Source organism: Callithrix jacchus, chromosome 17, assembly GCF_049354715.1.
Source record: "Callithrix jacchus isolate 240 chromosome 17, calJac240_pri, whole genome shotgun sequence".
Lineage (NCBI taxonomy): Eukaryota > Metazoa > Chordata > Mammalia > Primates > Cebidae > Callithrix > Callithrix jacchus.
Window position 1 is genome coordinate 58,030,441 of NC_133518.1, and position 18,958 is coordinate 58,049,398.

The following is an 18,958-nucleotide window of genomic DNA, read 5'->3' on the forward strand; positions in this document are numbered from 1 at the left end:
ACACTGAGAATCAAATGACATAATAACTACTGTATTAGTTTTCTTATTGATGCATAGCAAACTTATGAGTTTAAAACAACATCCATTTACTGTCTCACAGTTGCTATACATCAGAAGTCCAGGGATGGCTTAGTTGGATCCTCTGATCAGCAATTCAAAAGGCTGACATCAAAGTGTCAGCTGAATTGTGTTTTTTTGATTCTCAGGATCTTCTTTCAACTTCACAGGGCTGTTGGAAGAAGTCATTTTCTTGTGGTTGTAGGACCAAGTTTTCTATTTTCTTGATAGATGTTAGCCAGAGGTTGATCTCAGCAACAGGAGGCTGTCTGCTGTTGCCTGCCATATGACCCTTCCATAAGATGGCAGGTGCTTTCCTCCAGGCCAGCAGGAGTGTGTCTCACTGACTTCCAATCCCTTGCCACCAGCTGAAGAAAATTCTCTTGCCTTATTAGGTCGGGCCACCCAGTATTATCTTCCTTTAGCCATGTCATGTAACTAATTATGGATTAACATGTCAACATGTCTTGTGAGGTGCCAGCCCCACAAGAAGAGATCATATGAGGGCAAGGGTCACTGGTCACCGGTATTATTTTAGCATTCTGCCTTCCACAAATGTGAACATGAAGTGAAAAAGTAAAATACCATACAAACACAAAGTGAACATTATCATGAGTAATTTTATCATTGTTGTCATCATGATCATGGTATCAATAAATTCTTTTTCATCTTTTTTTCTAAATTTAGCAACAGGGTCTCTATGTTGCCCAGGTAGGAGTGTCATGGCAATTCTCAGTCATGATATTTGTGTACTACAATCTCAAACTCTAGGGCTCAAGCAGTCCTTCTGTCTCAGCTTCCATAATAGCTGGGACTACAGGCATGCACCACAGTGCCCAGAATATCAACAAATTTTTAACCTCATACAACACTGTTCTACTTATTTTTGGTGTTTTAAATTAGATGCAAAGAGTATCCCAATTCATTTGATAATGATAGAACTCAGAACCTTGCATTGGCTTCATAACTCCTTGAATTCCTACTCTTATTGACTGAGCTATTTACTTCCTGCCTTCTCTCCTTTAATCCTTGAGTAAGTGAACTATGACTCTCCCCAAAAACAGAGTTCCATGGATAAATTTCTTTCTTTTAGAGTCACCAGACCATAAGATACTCAGAAACTATCATCATTACATGTGTGCACCAACCCTGATATTCCCTGTGTCCTGGTTGTACTCAATCTTAAAACAAATTAAGGAAAAGGTAATATTTTCCAATGTCTCAATGATAGTTAATGCAGGAACTAAAAGGACAGTCTCAGAGATGTTTATTCATAAATAGCAGGAGTGAACAAAACAATACCCACTTAGCTATGGCGTTGTCATTTGATCAGCACTCAGGAGGACCTCATATATTGTAAAATACTCAGTAATATATAACTAAATAATGATACAGGGAGAGATTGAAAATAATTACATTTTCATTAAAATGGAATTTAACCTATAAATCCACACAAGAAACTACCAGTACTTTGTTAATAGGAGTGTCTTCAGGGCAGGGCTGAATCCCATATCAACACAGAGATTAGTAAAACTTTTACACATAGAAATAAGTAATATTATATAAAATAAGGAATACAGACTTCAGATTATATTTAATGGGCTTTTTTTGTTGTTGATTTTTGAAACAGAGTCTCATTCTGTTGCCCAGGCTGGAGTGCCGTGGTGCAAGCGTGGCTCACTGAAGCCACAATCTCCTGGGCTAAAGTAATTCTCTCACCTCAGTTTCTGGAGTAGCTGGGACTACAGATGTGTGTCAGTATGCTCAGCTAATCTTTTTTATTTTTAGTAGAAATGAAGTCTTGCTTTGTTGCCTGGGCTGGTCTTGAACTCCTTAGCTCAGCCAATTCTCTTGCCTCATCCTCCCAAAGTGCTGCATTACAGGCATGAGCCACCATGCCTGGCCTATATCTGTATTAAAACTTGACTCTGCCACTCTTGGCAATATAATCTTGGATGAGTTACTTTTTCTTCCTGGGATTTAATCTCTACCTCTGTAATCAGAGTAACGCTGTCTACTTCAGGAGCTGCACTGAGGTTTAAGTGAAAAACCCTATACCAAGCTCTTAGAACAATATCGAGTATATAGTGAACACTTAGTAAGTGATAACTATTGTTCTATTGCTGAAATTATTTATTTTAATAATCTTAACATGTGGTTCCATGTCTGGAACATATTATGTGCACAGAAAATATTACATTTCACCCTTCTTCGGTATCTATTGAGTTGAACTGGATCTCTAGAGGAGAATATTTTGGATAGTATCAATATGAACTAGGCTAAGTGGTTACCGTTTTCCTAATTTTATTTAATTTTCTATAATTTTCTTCCTCCCTTCCTTCCTGCTTGCTTGTCTGCCTTCCTTCCTTCCTTTCTTCTTTCTTTCATTGTCTTTCCTACCTTCTTTCTTCTTCTCTGTCTCTTCCTTTCATTTCTCAATCTTTTTTTTCCCCAAGCAGATATTATTTTAAATTTCCGAACAACTTATGTCAGCAAGTCTGGCCAAGTTATCTTTGAAGCAAGATCAATTTGCATCCACTATGTCACAACCTGGTTCATCATTGATTTAATCGCTGCCCTGCCTTTTGATCTCCTGTATGCTTTCAACGTCACAGTGGTGAGTAAAGAGCTCCCCGCCACACGGCCTTTAAGGTTTATTTATTTTCCCCATGTTTATGTTTTAAATGTTTGTGGCAATTTATGCTTCCAGGGTTTTGTGCCTTCTTCAGTAAAGATGCCCTGATGCCCAAGGTATACAGGCCAGATTCTTCAGTTGATGAAATTGTTTCCTTTTGAAATTCACGTTACCTGTTCTCACTTTTAAAAATACCTAGAACCAGGAAATGCAGATATGCTGAATTTATCATAAATACTGACCCACTAAACAAATTCTTTTTTTTTTTTTTTTTTTTTTTTTTTTTTGAGACGGAGTTTCGCTCTTGTTACCCAGGCTAGAGTGCAATGGCGCGATCTTGGCTCACCGCAACCTCCGCCTCCTGGGTTCAGGCAATTCTCCTGCCTCAGCAGGCATGCGCCACCATGCCCAGCTAATTTTTTGTATTTTTAGCAGAGACGGGGTTTCACCATGTCGACCAGGATGGTCTCGATCTCTTGACGTCATGATCCACCCGCCTCAGCCTCCCAAAGTGCTGGGATTACAGGCTTGAGCCACCGCGCCCGGCCAACAAATTCTTTAATAAGGAAATCATCTGTAGGAATTTAAGCATCACTTTATATTACCTAGTCAGATACTTGTCTCAAGAATTTGCTGAAAAGTTTGAAGTGGTTTTTTTCTGCTTTTATGACCCTTAACTCTATACTTCTTTAGCATTTTGCTACTCATTGGCAAAACCAACTGAAGACTGGATCCAGATAGAGAGGACTGTTGAATTTAAATAAGGGAATTCAACCACCTCTTAGAGGTCCTTGCAAAACTGCTGGATGAAGCAAAAACCTAAATGATATGACTAATGTAAACCTTTAGAGTTCTCTTGAATTTGCATGAATTCTTGTACCTTCTTTTTCTTGCTCCAAATCCCTCACCCTCATGTAGCCTCACAGAACAGAAAGCATATCATTTGTAGTAGTAGCCATTTTTATTGTTTAATGATTGGTATTCTTAAAACTATTAAATGCTCCCTCATAAAGAAACTTTTAGAGAGTCCATTTGTGAAGCAGTAATGCAATTTTCTGCTAGAGTAACCAATTATGGCACGTAAAAATTTATTAAACATTAGTTTAAATTAAGCAGATTTTCTAGTCAGTTGACAGTACTTCATAGAAATCATATCCTCTTTTAAAAATTTAAAGGCAAAGTTATCAATATTAAACACAATAATCACTGCTTCAAATACAGTTATTATTAACTTCAGAATGAATACAGAATTGTGATCCTGACTTGTTAGTGCAGACTTGTGCATTTGTTAATTGCCTTTACAATAGTTTCTTTTTATTCTTTCTCTTTTTAAGTTGTGAGGTTGATAGTGCCAACATCTTTAAAACGTTTATGACTCAACTGAAAAGAAAGCTCCCAGGAAAAATTTAGTATATCTCAATCACTGCTACATTGAATTGTTATCTGGGCTTTTTAAAGTGCTTTTTAAGATTGAATTTGACTAGATAAGTGTACCATAATGAAACCATAATGGCTTAAAACCATGTTTTTGCAAGGCTGCAAAATAAGTATATAATTCACGAAAGGTTAAAAAAAAATTCCAAATTCTCTTGGCAAATTGTTTTAAATTGTTCATTAATTATTTAATACAATTCTATTTTAAATTAATTTCCTGCTTTGCTACTAAATACTAATACATTTTTTATGTTTCATTTTTATTTGAGTACTGGGTGAATAAGATATTTTAAATATCTATATATAATATAGATATTATTGATATATAACATACATTTTTTATCAGCAATCTCATTGCCCAAAATTAACATGGATGAATAAATGTTTTAAAGTCTAATTCTCATGTTTAACTAATTTTGAATATGTATATACTTTGTTATACTCCTGTTCTCTTTTCATCAATCTTATGTAATCTAACATAAACGCTTTATAAATAATAAAAGGTGTAGGGCAACATCTATGTCAAAAAAAATGAAAAAAGAAAAGGAACAAATTAGTGATACTTGTTCTGCTGTTCACAGGAGCGAGTATATGAACACTTAAAAAGCTGGCACCTAAATTCATTGTACCTCTTAAACAAATTAGTTAGGACAAAATATTCTATAATATTTGAAGAGAAAAGCTTGTTCAAGGTATTATGTTTTCTTCTCAAGAAAACGTAAGTTATGAGGAATAACTTATGAGTTATGCTGTTTTACAACAAAGACTGAGAAAAAGAAACAAATAAGGAAAGGTGTTTGTCTCTGAAATCTACAAGGTGTCCAGTTAATGCATCTCCATAGACAACATTCAAAACTGCATAAACTTTGACTCTGACTCTGCTGACAATTCCTAATGGCAGTTCTTTTAAGTACAGATCACTGCTTTTTGTAACCTAGTATATATATCACTATAAAAGGCACATATAAGAGATAAAATTATGAATAAGACATAGGAAGAGTGATAGAGTAAAAAAGGCAGAAGTATGAATCCAAGTTCTATCACTTACCACCTGAGTGACTTACTTGAAGTTTACATCAAAATATCCCTAAAATGGGCACAATATAATTCCTACAGAGTTTTTGACCAGACTCAAAATGCAACATATCTGCACAATGCTTTGCTAAATGTCTAAAACCTAGGAAAGCCTCGCAACATGTTCATTAGCATCCTCTCTCTCTCTTTTTTCTTTCTGAAATGGTCATATCCATTTGGTAAAAGGGGAAACTCCCATTTGATAAGGGGTTTTGATGAATGCACCTGTCTATGAGTAGCTTATAATTCTTATCAGTGACAAATTCAGAAAAGCATCCAAAGAGTGAAAAGAATCCTCTCCTTTTTTCAGATACATATTTCTATAGAAGTCAAATATGGTCCTTTCTCCTGTCATTCTTCAAGAGCCAACATTCAAACCTTACCAAGATTCTACTGACTCTGATGGGAGCAAGCATAATTTTTAAATGCCAGTTTTTATTGACTTCAGAATGGACATAGAACTACCTGGGTCAGCTGGACACCGAGGTTCACCTAATCTTTGCAAATTACTACTGTTCTCATGTACAAGCAACTCCACATTCTTTACTCAAACATCCCCTTTCTGGTCAGAGAAAATGGGGAGACTGCATCAATAGTATCTATGCAGATGCCTTCCTCCATTTGGGACTTTCATTCCAGGTTTCATTTCACTTATAAAATTGTCACCTATCCATCAAATTCACCTACCTATAAAATAAACTCCATCCCCAGTAATATCTTTAAATAACAGAATAGAGATTACAAACCTTGGCATCTGACCATCTAGCTAACTACCAGCTTGAGAAATGATAGATGAGAACTTGGCTCCAAAGGAGAAGAAAGTAAAACCTGACATGAGAGAATGACAAAAAGAAATAAAAGAGCACAGCTAGCTGTTAAGTTCCTAAATACCCTTAAGAGTGTACTGTATTTGAGTATAGAATAATTCACAAGATTACAAGTGAAAACAATTTTACTGAATATCAATTTTTATGCTGAGCTTGAAGTGTTTGCATCTTTACTTGATAATTTATCCATTCGCTCATTTAACAAATATTTATTGAGCATTTTCTATATGTCAGGTACTGTTCCAGGCATGTTTTTCTTAGAGATAAGAGAATATGGCTAGCAAAGGAAGGAATTAGAAGTCAACTGACTCGATAAATACAAAAGCAAACTCTCAATGCTGACCTTGTGCCTGATTAAGTTTTGTAAAGAAAGAGTGTAGTTAGTTAAAGCTATACAAAGCACCTCCTTCATCTCTATTTTCCCAAAGAAATTAGGTGACGTCAAGAAGTTTGTCAAACTCTATTTCCATATGATTTAATGGTTTATTTGTTTTTTCTATTTTAGAATGTTCTTTGAGGGTATGAAAAGAATGTGTGCTATGGGTACTGCTTATTAATGGTGATATTGACTATCCTGGTCCACACCAATGATGCCCATTTTTCAACTGGACTCTGAAGTCAATAAAATAACCCATCAGCTACAAGTCTGCTTCTATAGTGGATGCAAAGGCACTCAGAGACTCTTCAGAAATTCTTGTCCATTTCACTTTAATTCCCTAAGAATGTTCAAGAGAGTGGGGGGCGGGGGGGAGAGAGAGAGACAGAGAGAGACAGAGAGAGAGAGAGAGAGAGAGAGAGAGAGAGAGAGGAGAGAGAGGAGAGAGAGGAGAGAGAGAAAGTACGCACTCTTCAGGCATGTGCTTTCTCTGTTGATAATGTTAGAAGTAAATAGCACATGAGGGAGAAGATGCTACTGGTACTTGTGAGCAGAACTTATTCAAGTTTTATAGGTCTACCTATTTCAAAAAATAAACTGTTACTTTTATTATTACTTTCTAGGTATTTACTTCAATTTTTCTGAATTATTGTTATAAAGCAACTTCCTTACACAGGGAAGGGAATATAAGGTTGAAAGAAAATATGTGTAGGGGATTTGAGATATCATGGTATTCTGATACCACAATGTGTTTCAGTTGTGTATCAGAATGTATACTATTGTATTAAATGATACAGAGAGTAAAAAAAGATAACTCCTAATTAAGAAAGGTATTTATTCAAATAAATTAAATTATCCTCCCTATTCTATCCTTTATTCCACCATCTTTAATCCTATCATCTTCTGATATGTCAAGAATGAAGATAATTTATAAAAAAAAAATATTGAAATAATTATACTTTGTTTCCAAAAGTTTTAGAACGGCTTCTAAAAATTGGTGTGGCATGATTTTAACACATACACCAAGTTGTGCTGCTCTCTCTCCTACCACAGGTGTCTCTTGTGCATCTTCTAAAGACGGTGAGGCTCTTGCGTCTTTTGCGTCTGCTACAGAAGTTAGACCGCTATTCCCAACACAGCACTATCGTCCTGACTCTGCTCATGTCCATGTTTGCACTCCTTGCACACTGGATGGCATGCATCTGGTATGTCATTGGAAAAATGGAGAGGGAAGACAACAGCCTTCTGAAGTGGGAAGTTGGTAAGGGCTTACATTTGTCACATTTTCCATTAAATTAAAAAAAAAATAGATTGTCAAGAACTTGGAGGAAGTGAAAGATAAATCTATAAATATATTCCTTCTCACTGTCAATTTGTCTAATTAATTTCTATTTTTGAATTCATGATACAACCTTACTTTTTTTTCCTTCTGGAACAACCTTACTTTTTTCCCCCAAATATTAATGTGTTAAACTGATAAATTTTATATATATATATATATATATATATATATATGTGTGTGTCAAAATGACCATAGTTTGGCTGTAGAAGTGTTTAGATAAATAATGTTCAATCTTATCTTGAAATGTTCTGATGCAGGGCTATTAATAGCAAATCACTGGGCAACTGGCCTATGGCCTTGTCACTACAATATCTTAAATCATAAGAAAATTATCACTTGTATTTGAGGTGGTGAATTAATAGAAAAGATATCCTACCACCCTTCCCTTTAAATAGAGAGAGTGAGAGAGAAAGCAAATATAATGACAGACTCCACATTTAGCACATTCTGAGAATTTGTGATTGTAGAAAGGACTGGATATTTACAAACATAATTTATAGTTTTGTGTCCCCGTAATACATGGTTTAAGGGAGATTTTCCAAGTGTTACATAATTCTGCATAAATGAATCTGAAACACTATGCACATGAACACATTTTTAAACTTATGTCAACCAAAGGAAATTTATGGAAAATGAAAATTCTCATAACTATAACCCTCTATCCCAAAATATCAGCATTCTTCTCACAGTCATACCCTTTAGAGAATTGTCACAGTACCTCATGTAGAATGTAGAATATTTTTTCTTAATCTGACATTTAATCAAAAGAATCTGCTTCTTAGTTGGCTAGAAAAGCCTTCACTTATCATTTCCACCAAAAATCAATCTTGAACTTTTGAAAGAAGCTCAGACCTTTGCATAGGAAACTCCCGAGAGAGAAAAATGCCCAAACTCTTCATACCAGTACTTAATGGCTGGACATATTTGAAACACCCCTATGTTGGCCCTCATAAATGCCAATATCTCAGCATAGGACATATACAAATCCTTCAAAGGCAGCACTGGAGGAAGAGCTGGAGACCTTAGGAAAGCAGGTGGAAGGGAATAATCTGTCCAGGTTCTTAAAAATACCTCTACACATCCCAATTTTGTTTCTGAGCTACGCAAAGCAACTGAAATGTTCTGATAATTTTTGTCTCAGAATTATTTTCTTATCTTATCAAAGGACTTTTTAATGTCTTGCTGTGGGTCCTTAATTCTAGGAAACAAAGGAAATGGGGAAATAAAACTACTCAGTAAAAGCAAAAATATCCTAGATAAAAATAAGTTCCAATAAGAAAGAAAAGGAGAGAGAAAGAGAGAAGAATCGGTTAAAAGGAGGATCCGAGTCTGAATTGTATGTGGATGGAAACATTTTCCATCCTTCAATATTAGTTTCTTCTTTATAACTTTGTCTTGAAGGCTTCCTCATCACATACTGTGTCATCATCCTAATGGTGTTCAGGAAATTACAGCATTAGATCTCTGCCGTTTGTTTTGAAACCATATTAAAATTCTGACTTGTGGTCAGCACCTGGTTCCTTTTTAGACCTGACCTAATTTTCCTCAGGCCCCAGACCTATACACTCATATTAATTTGTAAGTCTTGTCTAGTCTGAGAGTCTCCAGATGGGGAAATTTAGCTTATTCACACTCTCAAATTTAGTTACACGAAGAAAGCTTTTTGTTTTATTTCCAACATGCCAGGCTTGCTGCAGACTTATAATCTAGCTGTTGTTTTTCCTTCTACAGCATATAAAAGTATTTATTTTTCAATGCTTAAAAAAAGCCAACAACCTGAATTGCTTATTTTTTTTTGTATTCTTGATCCTTGCATTATAGTTCAATGTAATAAGTAGTCAAATCACAATGTAATGTTGTAAGCCAGAGCACAATCTCACAGAGAGAGCAGTGGCATGAAGTAGTGGCAAGAAGAGCATTGGGCTCCTGTCATCATGGTTCCATTGCTAATCAGCTGTCAGATTTGCAATATTTCTTTCACCTGTCTGGGCCTTAGTTTACTCATCTACAATGTAAAAATCTCACCATATAATTTGAAAGTCTATTTCTGGTTTCATGAACAATGATTTTCATGGAAAAATAAACCCAAAATGTGTGCTCAATATATTTATCTAGATATCTTGATAGATTTTAATATATCTAGATATCTCAATAGACATTAATGTATCTAGATATCTCAATAGATATTAATATTTCTAGATACCTAAATATATTGAGCACACATTTTGGGTTGGTTTTTCCATGAAAATCATTACTCATGAAACCAGAAATAGACTTTCAAATGTCTATCTAGATATCTAGGTAGATATTAATACATCTGGATAGATGATAGATAGATTGATTGGTTGGTTATAGATAGGTAGATAGATTCTTATTAATGGCTCATTGTCCACATAAACTGTCAGAGGATGTATTAGAAAGTACATCCTATGATCATGGCATGTCAAACAATTGACATATCTTACCCACTTATCGTAAGAATGACTGAAAATTTATCTTTAGAGAATTAGATTTCTGTCCAAACACCTACTGGGATATGACTAGCAAGACTGTATGCTAATTAAATGTATAAATATTGGGCTTATAGGCTTGTCTACAAAGACTTTCTCTTCTAAAATTACTTGTATCATTTAAATGTTCATTTAAAACATTCCCCAGCTGATATTTGAACACAAGTTAAATAATTGTGGCCTTTCCTATCTAACTTTATAATGAAGTAGCTGAGAGTCTAGGCTAATTTAGTTTTTACCCTTTAATTTGTGGACTAATAGTAAATTTTACCTTTTTGGATCCAATTATAATGAATCAAAAAAATTATCATACAAGTAACATTTGATGAGACAGCATGTTGTTCCTTATGTTGGTGTTTAACATTAGGTGTATAAAAATAGATACATTTTCCCAAAGAATAACATTTCTTCCTAATTATTTTTAATTGCCATGAAATGATATTTTTTCTTTTGTTCTTTACAGCCCAACTACTTACAGCTAGAGTTCCTTCCAATATTTTATATCATGATAAATCACTGTTAATCTTTAAAAGTCATTACAGTGTTACTTCTTTATTAGGTATCTATTTTTGGAAGGAGGAATTGTGCTTGTAGATGTCTTATATCAGAGGCTGGTTATGAAATGCTTTGCCTGGTATTATATTTATTTCTTTGTAATGTATTTCTATATTGTATTTTAAGGAATTTTGATGTTTGGTTTACTGTTTTATGTAATTTTAGACCTGGGAGGACCTTAGTTCAACTCGTTTACTTTATGAAGAGAAATTTGGTTCTAGGTTTTACAAGCTCCATGATGGAAGGAGTTGTTGTCTATTAGATCCACAATTCTGTCTCCACTGTTGTGTACAGTTTCCTGGTACATGGCAAGCGTGCAAAAAATTTTTTCTTTGAATGAATCAATCTTCATGGTAGTTTATTATATCAAAATAATGATTCAATAACCTAAATTCCCTAATTATATGTCTAGAATTCCTTCAAATAACATTGACTATTATTATATTATAGAGAATGAGATTTAACAACTCTTTCCAGCTAGTAATACAAGGAAGAGAAGAACAAACAGGATTACTTAAGCTTTGATTATTCATTCAAAAAAGAAATTTTTAAGTGCTCATTACATACTTGGTTCTGTGTTAGGCACTGTGGATACCAAAACAAATCATAGAGTTTAAAGTCTAGTGGGAAAAGTAGACAAAGATTTAATAGGTACATTACAGTGTGATGTATTTTATAAAAGGAATATGTATAGAGTGGTGGCACTAAATCTAACTAGGATATCATCAAAGGGTTTTCAGAGATTATCTGAGTTTTAAAGGGTGAATAGGTCTTGTTTGTATAGATGCTAAGGAAATGGCATTTGTGACAAGAGGTTTACTAATATATTAAGGAATTCACTTGCGCAGAAGGTGAATGGGGGCATGGTAGAAAGGGAGTGAGACTAAAGGTAGGTAGGTAGAGACCAGATCTTTAAAGGCTGTGCTAAGCTTTAGAGTGTGGACCTCATCATCAGATACAGTGAGGGATAAAGTTCTCTTGAACAGAGATCTTTCGAACATAGAGCGCCACCAAACAGGGACATGTTTCATTCTGCTTCATTTTCAATGACTGTAAAATGACAATAATAATAGTGTCAAACTCAATGGGATTGCCAGTATTAAATTAGGCAACATATAAAAGCATTTAGATTTGTACCTAGTAAGGGAATTGTATTATGACAATCACTTCTAATGAAAGAAAGAACCATGAACTATGACTGCTAAATACTTATCATTTTATGTATGAAAGTTATTTAAAAATAGCTTTAAAAGTATAGCCTTCATGTTTCATTTGGTGCTGGACAACAAATTATATACTTTTGTATATCATCAAAATAATTTATCTGTGCCACCTTTCAATTGGAAAGTCAGTCTCTGAAAAATTTTTACATAGGCTTGCAACTGCACATACATAGGAGATTTTTTCTTTCAGGTTCATATAGGAGGCAAGTCCTATATCAACTTTATAAACTTGTTAGGATATATCAGTTTTTATGGAATTTAGATATAGCACTTAAGGGTAAGATTAAACACTGTATTAAAGAGACATATCACAACTCAATCGGAGAGTGCTTTTCACAATTTAGTTTTTGGGAGGCTGCAAGGAAATATTTCAGAATAATCAATCTCTTTGCAGGGAATTGAGGATGCTTTATTTGTTTACTACAAGATGGCATCAATAAATACCCAGCTAAAACTGTACAATTAGACTTTGCATATTTTCATATATCTCAATTAATATATGTATATATTATTTTAGCTACTATGACCTCTAAAGTTCAATCGATGATATTGAATTAGTCTCCAAGGAACTCCATTAGCATCCTAATATGAGTTCTGATTTTCAGCTCAAAAGATTCAGGTCTGAACCCTGCGTCATGGATTTACTAGGCATGTGATTTTGACCAAAATGACCTCAAAGTGTGGTTTTTCATTAAACAGTCTCAGTTTTCTTATCTATGAGTGTGGTAATACTGACTCTCATGAATACTCACTTCACATAGTATCTGGTACATACTATGTCCTTGCAGGTGGTAACTGCCACCGTTATCACCACCACCTCTGCTCTTATTGTTAACTGAAGCCCTCTCTTAACTCCAGCCACCTGTTCAAACTTATATCAATGAGCAACGTAGAACTGAAATACCAATACTCTTAAAGTCTAGTGAAGAGGTGATATTTCTGTATCAGTCATGATACTTGATTGCAAGTAAAAACAAAAAGATAATTCATTAGCAGGGCATGTAGACTTAGAAATTAGAAGGATATAAAACAGGAGTGGCAAAAGAACATGAGCTAAGCCCCAGATTGCCAATTTCAAGTTCAATTGTGACATCCTTGTGAAAACAAGGATGGCCTCAACATGTTTCTGTCTGTAGATCCTGTGCAGGAGTTCCTAACCTCTCCTGCACCTCTGATTCACAGTGCCTGAGAAAAGAATTCAGTGGACCAAGCTTAAATCACATGCTCAGACATGGACTGCCAGAACAAGGAGACTCTTTCCATCTTACCCTTCCATGATGGAAAGTGGAGTCCTATGTCTCTGCATTACCAAAAAAAAAAAAAAAAAAAAAAGATACAAACAGTATGAGGTCAAATGAAATTAGCTGAAATATGGAGATGTGTTAATTTTCAATGCATCTTGCTCACTGCAACACAGTCTGTGCTCCTTACGTGAGTCTAACAGTGGAATCCCAGTTACCAACTTGTGTTTCCTCAGCTATAATAGATTACGTTTTGGTCAGTAGCTCCCGTTTTATAGATAAAATGTTACCTTATGGCCTTTTTCAAAATTATCTCTAAGACTATGACAAGCTGAACTTTAAAATAAATAATCTACTTCAAAGGTCAAAAAATATTTTGTAATAGAGAGGAAGCTCTTTTATCCCTTACCCTTTGGCTGCAGCAGGCATATCCATCACAAATGCCTAACAGTGTATCTGTATCATGCAGAGCAGGGCAGGAAGGCCAAGAGTCTAGAATGGGAAAAAAGGATTAAGTCAGACATCATTTTCAAATTTTCATTGACAATTTTAATCCTAAGTCTCCTGATCCTTGTTGGATAAAAACTCATAAAAGCTGATTGATTTGAAGGGCTCTCTAGTTATTAACTACTTAGCATTTACAAGCCTTATGGAAGAAAAAAAAATGACCAGGCTTATGGTGTTGTGATCTGATTACTTCAGTAACTGTATTGGGTTTCTAGAAGAAAGCAGAATTTACTAACCCTATTTTTTCAGAGTTTACATAAAGGATTATAAAATATTTTAGAGATAACCCTTACTTTTTAGATTCTCATTCTTCAGAATGCATGAGACAAAGAAAAGAGGAAAAAATCTAAAATGAAGTTTTCCAGCCATTAAAGTGGACACTAATAAAGGACTCCTGATTATTATTTTTTAAAAAACAGTATGTCAAGCGTTTTTTAAAAAACAGCACTGGAATAACCTGAGGATCTCCCTTAATATAAATTATAATTCAGGAAGTCTGAGGTGGAGTCAAGACCCTTCTGTTTTAAAAGAACTCCAAAGTGACGCTGGTGTCACTGGTCCCATACAGCACACCGTGGATGGCAAGGTTTTTAAAATGTCTTGAGACTTTTAAGGAAGTTAATACTCCCAGTTGTAAACAGAGCCAACCAGTAACAATTCAGTCCTTTCTATCCTTTTCCACTGTTCTATACTTTTTCAATCCCCAATACATCTGCAAACTTATTTGAATGTAGTTTATTTCTAATGGACAAAGGAGGTCTATCTAAAAGCAATTAACCTCAATACTGAAGTAGTACAACAAAGTACTTAAAATGTCATTACAAACAATTTATATTACTGATAGTTTCAGAAAACTCAAATCAAATACCACCCGTTTTGAAAATGTTGTCAATGCTTTGTTCTATTTTCATAAGGGCTCTAGACAACAGAAAATATTTCCATGTTTTAGAAGATTTTACTCTTTTGTCAAAAGGAGCAAATGGTGTATTTTAAAAACTCAGAATTTTTATATTAAGTATAGTAATAAACTTTGTGTATTATAAAAGTTGTGGAAATAAACTATATATATAGCAATGTCTAATTATAAAGTTGCATTATCTCTGCAGTCTGATCTTGTATTTAAAGATTATCTGGGCAGGTAGATAGTAAGAAACACAAAAATTTGCATTTAATTGCATAATATTTTCAGTCCTTTGAAAGGGAATTCCTGGGTTTCAGGTAGCAGACAGGGAGTTAATATGATTTCAAGTTGCTACAGTTGCTTAAGAAGAGAAAATTCTTATACCTAGAAAGGAATGAAGCTATAATATACTCAGAATCTCTGCATGACAGTTTCCAAATGCGTTCACACTTCAGACCAAACAGTCCAAACAACAAAGATTCCATTACGTTGTAAGTTTGAGAAATGCCGCACACTGTCTCCCTGTTCTTAAAGACTGACAAGGTATATTAGCAGAGTGTAAGCTCAGAGAAATCCTGAAGAAATTGATTAAACTTTGCTAAAAGAAATGTTGCATACATTTATTTTATATCATAAACCTTTTCTTTTTTGTACATATTATTAATACTGTATTAACATTCTATCCTATGAATTTGAAGTTTTAAAAACACACCTTAGGAAAAGTTACTAAAACCAATATAATTATAGGAAGAATAATCATGATTTTAATCTTTTAAAAGTATAGGATATCACATGTATCATCCCACAGTATATCTACAAAAACAGGGAGAGACTATTCTCACAGAATGGAAATAAAAACGCCTACCTAGAAAATCACTGGTGAGCTTAAATAAGAATGTATATGAAAGCAGCTTACAAATTGAAAAGTGATAAAGTGCTATACAATTATGACGTGTTATTTTTGGGTCATAGTTAACAGTTACACACAGATATACTTACATGTATATATGTATATGTATGCATGTATAAGAAAGAGAGACAGGAATGTGTATATTCTACACCACAATTCCTGTGTTCATGTTCTCCACAATACTGATCATAGCATGCGTGTAGAGAGTAAATGCACAATACATGTATTTGGGAGAATGGATGCAGCAATAAGTGGGTGAACAACAAATAGGGATTCTGTACCATATTATGAGGGCACCCCTTCAGCTTAAAAGAGAAAGACATTGTGAAATCAGTCTTCCTTCAGTGTTTGGAAGTTATGCTCGTTCTGTACTTCCTTATAGCATCTCATCATTTATACTGTACTGTTATAGGCCACATTCTCATTACTCATTTGGTCAAAACTATTTGCCTAAAATATAGACAATAAAGTTATAGGAAACCAAAAGTCAGGATTGTATTTCTGTTGAATAGTCTATTCTTTTGGATATTTTGGCTACCCAAATACTGAATTTCCTTTGTACTCAGATCACCTTGAGGAGAAACTGTTTTGGTTTTCTCTAAAAAGATCTTGTAATACCTGACAATTATTAATATAAGTTCTATTAAGCTTTTATAAGTATCACAAATTAATCTATCTGTTTGGTTTTCTGATTTATAAAACATTATCCAAGCAGACCTTGCCCCTAAACTGTTCTTGCTCTTTTTTTGAAAATCTTTGACCTTTTATATGATAATTAACTTGCAATCTATACTCTACATATTCTTCACATCTACTGAAAATCTCATACAAACAATTGTTCATTTTCTTCTGTTTCCCCTCACCCCAGGAAACACATACCTAAGGAATGAATATATATATATAAAATCCTTCTGTTTATGGTATTACTAAAGGACAGTCTTTATTATCCCCTTCAAGGAAGAGCATATTGCAAACTCTAAATCATTGGTCTATTTGTAATTTTATCGTGAATAATAATTACTAGATTAATAAGTCTGTGGGCACTGACTACAGGTATAAGAATTAAATATTAAGTCTAAGCCACTGATTTGAAATGTGAAATGTGAAATTTCAATATGCTTATAGAAAAGAACAGGTTTTGAACCAGTTGCACTGATATATTTTTAATCAAAACAAACAAGTCAGACAAATAAGCTTTAATGATGAAAATAAAAATCAGAACCACAGTGTTATCGTATTCCTTTTTTAATTAATATATCATATTTTATTATATGCCAGTATGAGGAAGAATTCTTTTTTTATTACATTTTAGGTTTTGGGGTACATGTGCAGAACATGTAAGATAGTTGCGTAGGTACACACATGGCAGTGTGTTTTGCTGCCTTCCTCCCTTTCACCCACATCTGGCATTTCTCTCCATGCTATCCCTCCCCAGCTCTCCCCCCCGCTGTCCCTCCCCTATTCCCCCCAATAGACCCCAGTGTGTAGCACTCCCTTCCATGTGTTTATGTGTTCTCATTGTTCATCACCTCCCTATGAGTGAGAATATGTGGTATTTCATTTTCTGTTCTTGTGTCAGTTTGCTGAGAATGATGTTCTCCAGATTCATCCATGTCCCTACAAAGGACATGAACTCATCATTTTTGATTGCTGCATAATATTCCATGGTGTATATGTGCCACATTTTCCCAGTCCAGTCTATCATCGATGGGCATTTTGGTTGGTTCCAGGTCTTTGCTATTGTAAACAGTGCTGCAATGAACATTCGTGTGCATGTGTCCTTATAGTAGAACGATTTATAGTCCTTTGGGTATATACCCAGTAATGGGATTGCTGGGTCAAATGGAATTTCTATTTCTAAGGCCTTGAGGAATCGCCACACTGTCTTCCACAATGGTTGAACTAATACACTCCCACCAGCAGTGTAAAAGTGTTCCTATTTCTCCACATCCTCTCCAGCATCTGTTGTCTCCAGATTTTTTAATGATTGCCATTCTAACTGGCGTGAGATGGTATCTCAATGTGGTTTTGATTTGCATCTCTCTAATGACCAGTGATGATGATCATTTTTTCATATGTTTGTTGGCCTCATGTATGTCTTCTTTTGTAAAGTGTCTGTTCATATCCTTTGCCCATTTTTGAATGGGCTTGTTTGTTTTTTTCCTGTAAATCTGTTTGAGTTCTTTGTAAATTCTGGATATCAGCCCTTTGTCAGATGGGTAAACTGCAAAAACTTTTTCCCATTCTGTTGGTTGCCGATTCACTCTAGTGACTGTTTCCTTTTGCCGTGCAGAAGCTGTGGAGTTTGATTAGGTCCCATTTGTCTATTTTGGCTTTTGTTGCCAATGCTTTTGGTGTTTTGTTCATGAAGTCCTTGCCTACTCCTATGTCCTGGATGGTTTTGCCTAGATTTTCTTCTAGGGTTTTTATGGTGCCAGGTCTTATGTTTAAGGTTTAATCCATTCCTAATGATAAAAGACTGTTAAGCAGCTAATACTTTGTGACTGAGGCTAAGTGTCATTCTGTAGTGATGATGCTAATCACTATGTAACTTTTGTTATATGGACTTTGTTAAAGTACCTAGTATGTATTTTATTGAAACCTGTGTAATATGTTTTATATTATGCCCCATATAACATTTTAATATGTAGATTTTAGAGGTCCTATTCCTCATCAGATGTCTTGAAATTTGCTGGAGGGTGCAGTGCATCAGTCAATTGTAAGTGTATTTTGAATTTCTTACTATGTGATAGCATCAATAAAGGCAATGATAAGCAATGGTTTCGGTTTTATAGAACTTTAATTTTACCAGGTTACAAGAGAAAACCAATCATTTCAACTGTTCTTCACTCTCCATCCTGTTGCTTTTTCTCTATTTCCTGTCTCAGCAAATGACTCAAGCATGCTTCCATCTTCTAGCTGCAGATAAATTTAGATTGGCACTGCTTACAGCTCTTGTTAGATCCAGAGTCTCTCCAAAGAGCTGCTGCTTTCTAGTCTCATCTTCCTTGTCTCATTTTGATATGTTAGCTTTCAAGGAATACTCTTGGCTCTTAAACATCTTGGACCATGCCCTGGACATAGATTTTAGAAGAGTGAGTCTTTTTTGAGTATTTTCTCCAAGGTGTCTTTGTTTTAAGGTGACAGTTTGCTGACCATTCATTGGCTTCTGTACTTCTCTGAAAGGATCCTATGACTTCAATCATGGGAGACTTTTTGCTTATCTTTGAATTCTTCCTATCTAGCCTACTAGATTTTCCAGAGTTGTGTAGTTGTTAAGATCATGGACAGTAATATGCTTCTGGTTCTGGGAGTGTCATGGACTTCTATATTTAAATGAGTTCAGTGTTGAAGACACATCTCACA

The 18,958-nt window shown here is 34.7% G+C and overlaps 1 protein-coding gene and 1 long non-coding RNA gene across 5 annotated transcripts in view; one reads left to right on the top strand and one right to left on the bottom strand.

Moving 5' to 3' along the window:
- Positions 1-18,958, top strand: part of KCNH8 (potassium voltage-gated channel subfamily H member 8) — a 331,425-nt gene that overhangs the window by 209,205 nt on the left and 103,262 nt on the right. For all 3 annotated transcript variants that reach the window (XM_035277743.3, XM_078354394.1, XM_002759643.6), the window contains 2 exons: positions 2,517-2,674; positions 7,457-7,664. In XM_035277743.3, the coding sequence (XP_035133634.1) occupies positions 2,517-2,674; positions 7,457-7,664 (366 nt within the window). The remainder of the gene's footprint in view (positions 1-2,516; positions 2,675-7,456; positions 7,665-18,958) is intronic.
- The window catches only part of LOC108588864 (uncharacterized), a 382,270-nt gene that overhangs the window by 85,818 nt on the left and 277,494 nt on the right, over positions 1-18,958 (bottom strand). For both annotated transcript variants that reach the window (XR_013528690.1, XR_008477529.2), the window contains exon 2: positions 13,684-13,766. This is a non-coding gene — a long non-coding RNA (uncharacterized LOC108588864). The remainder of the gene's footprint in view (positions 1-13,683; positions 13,767-18,958) is intronic.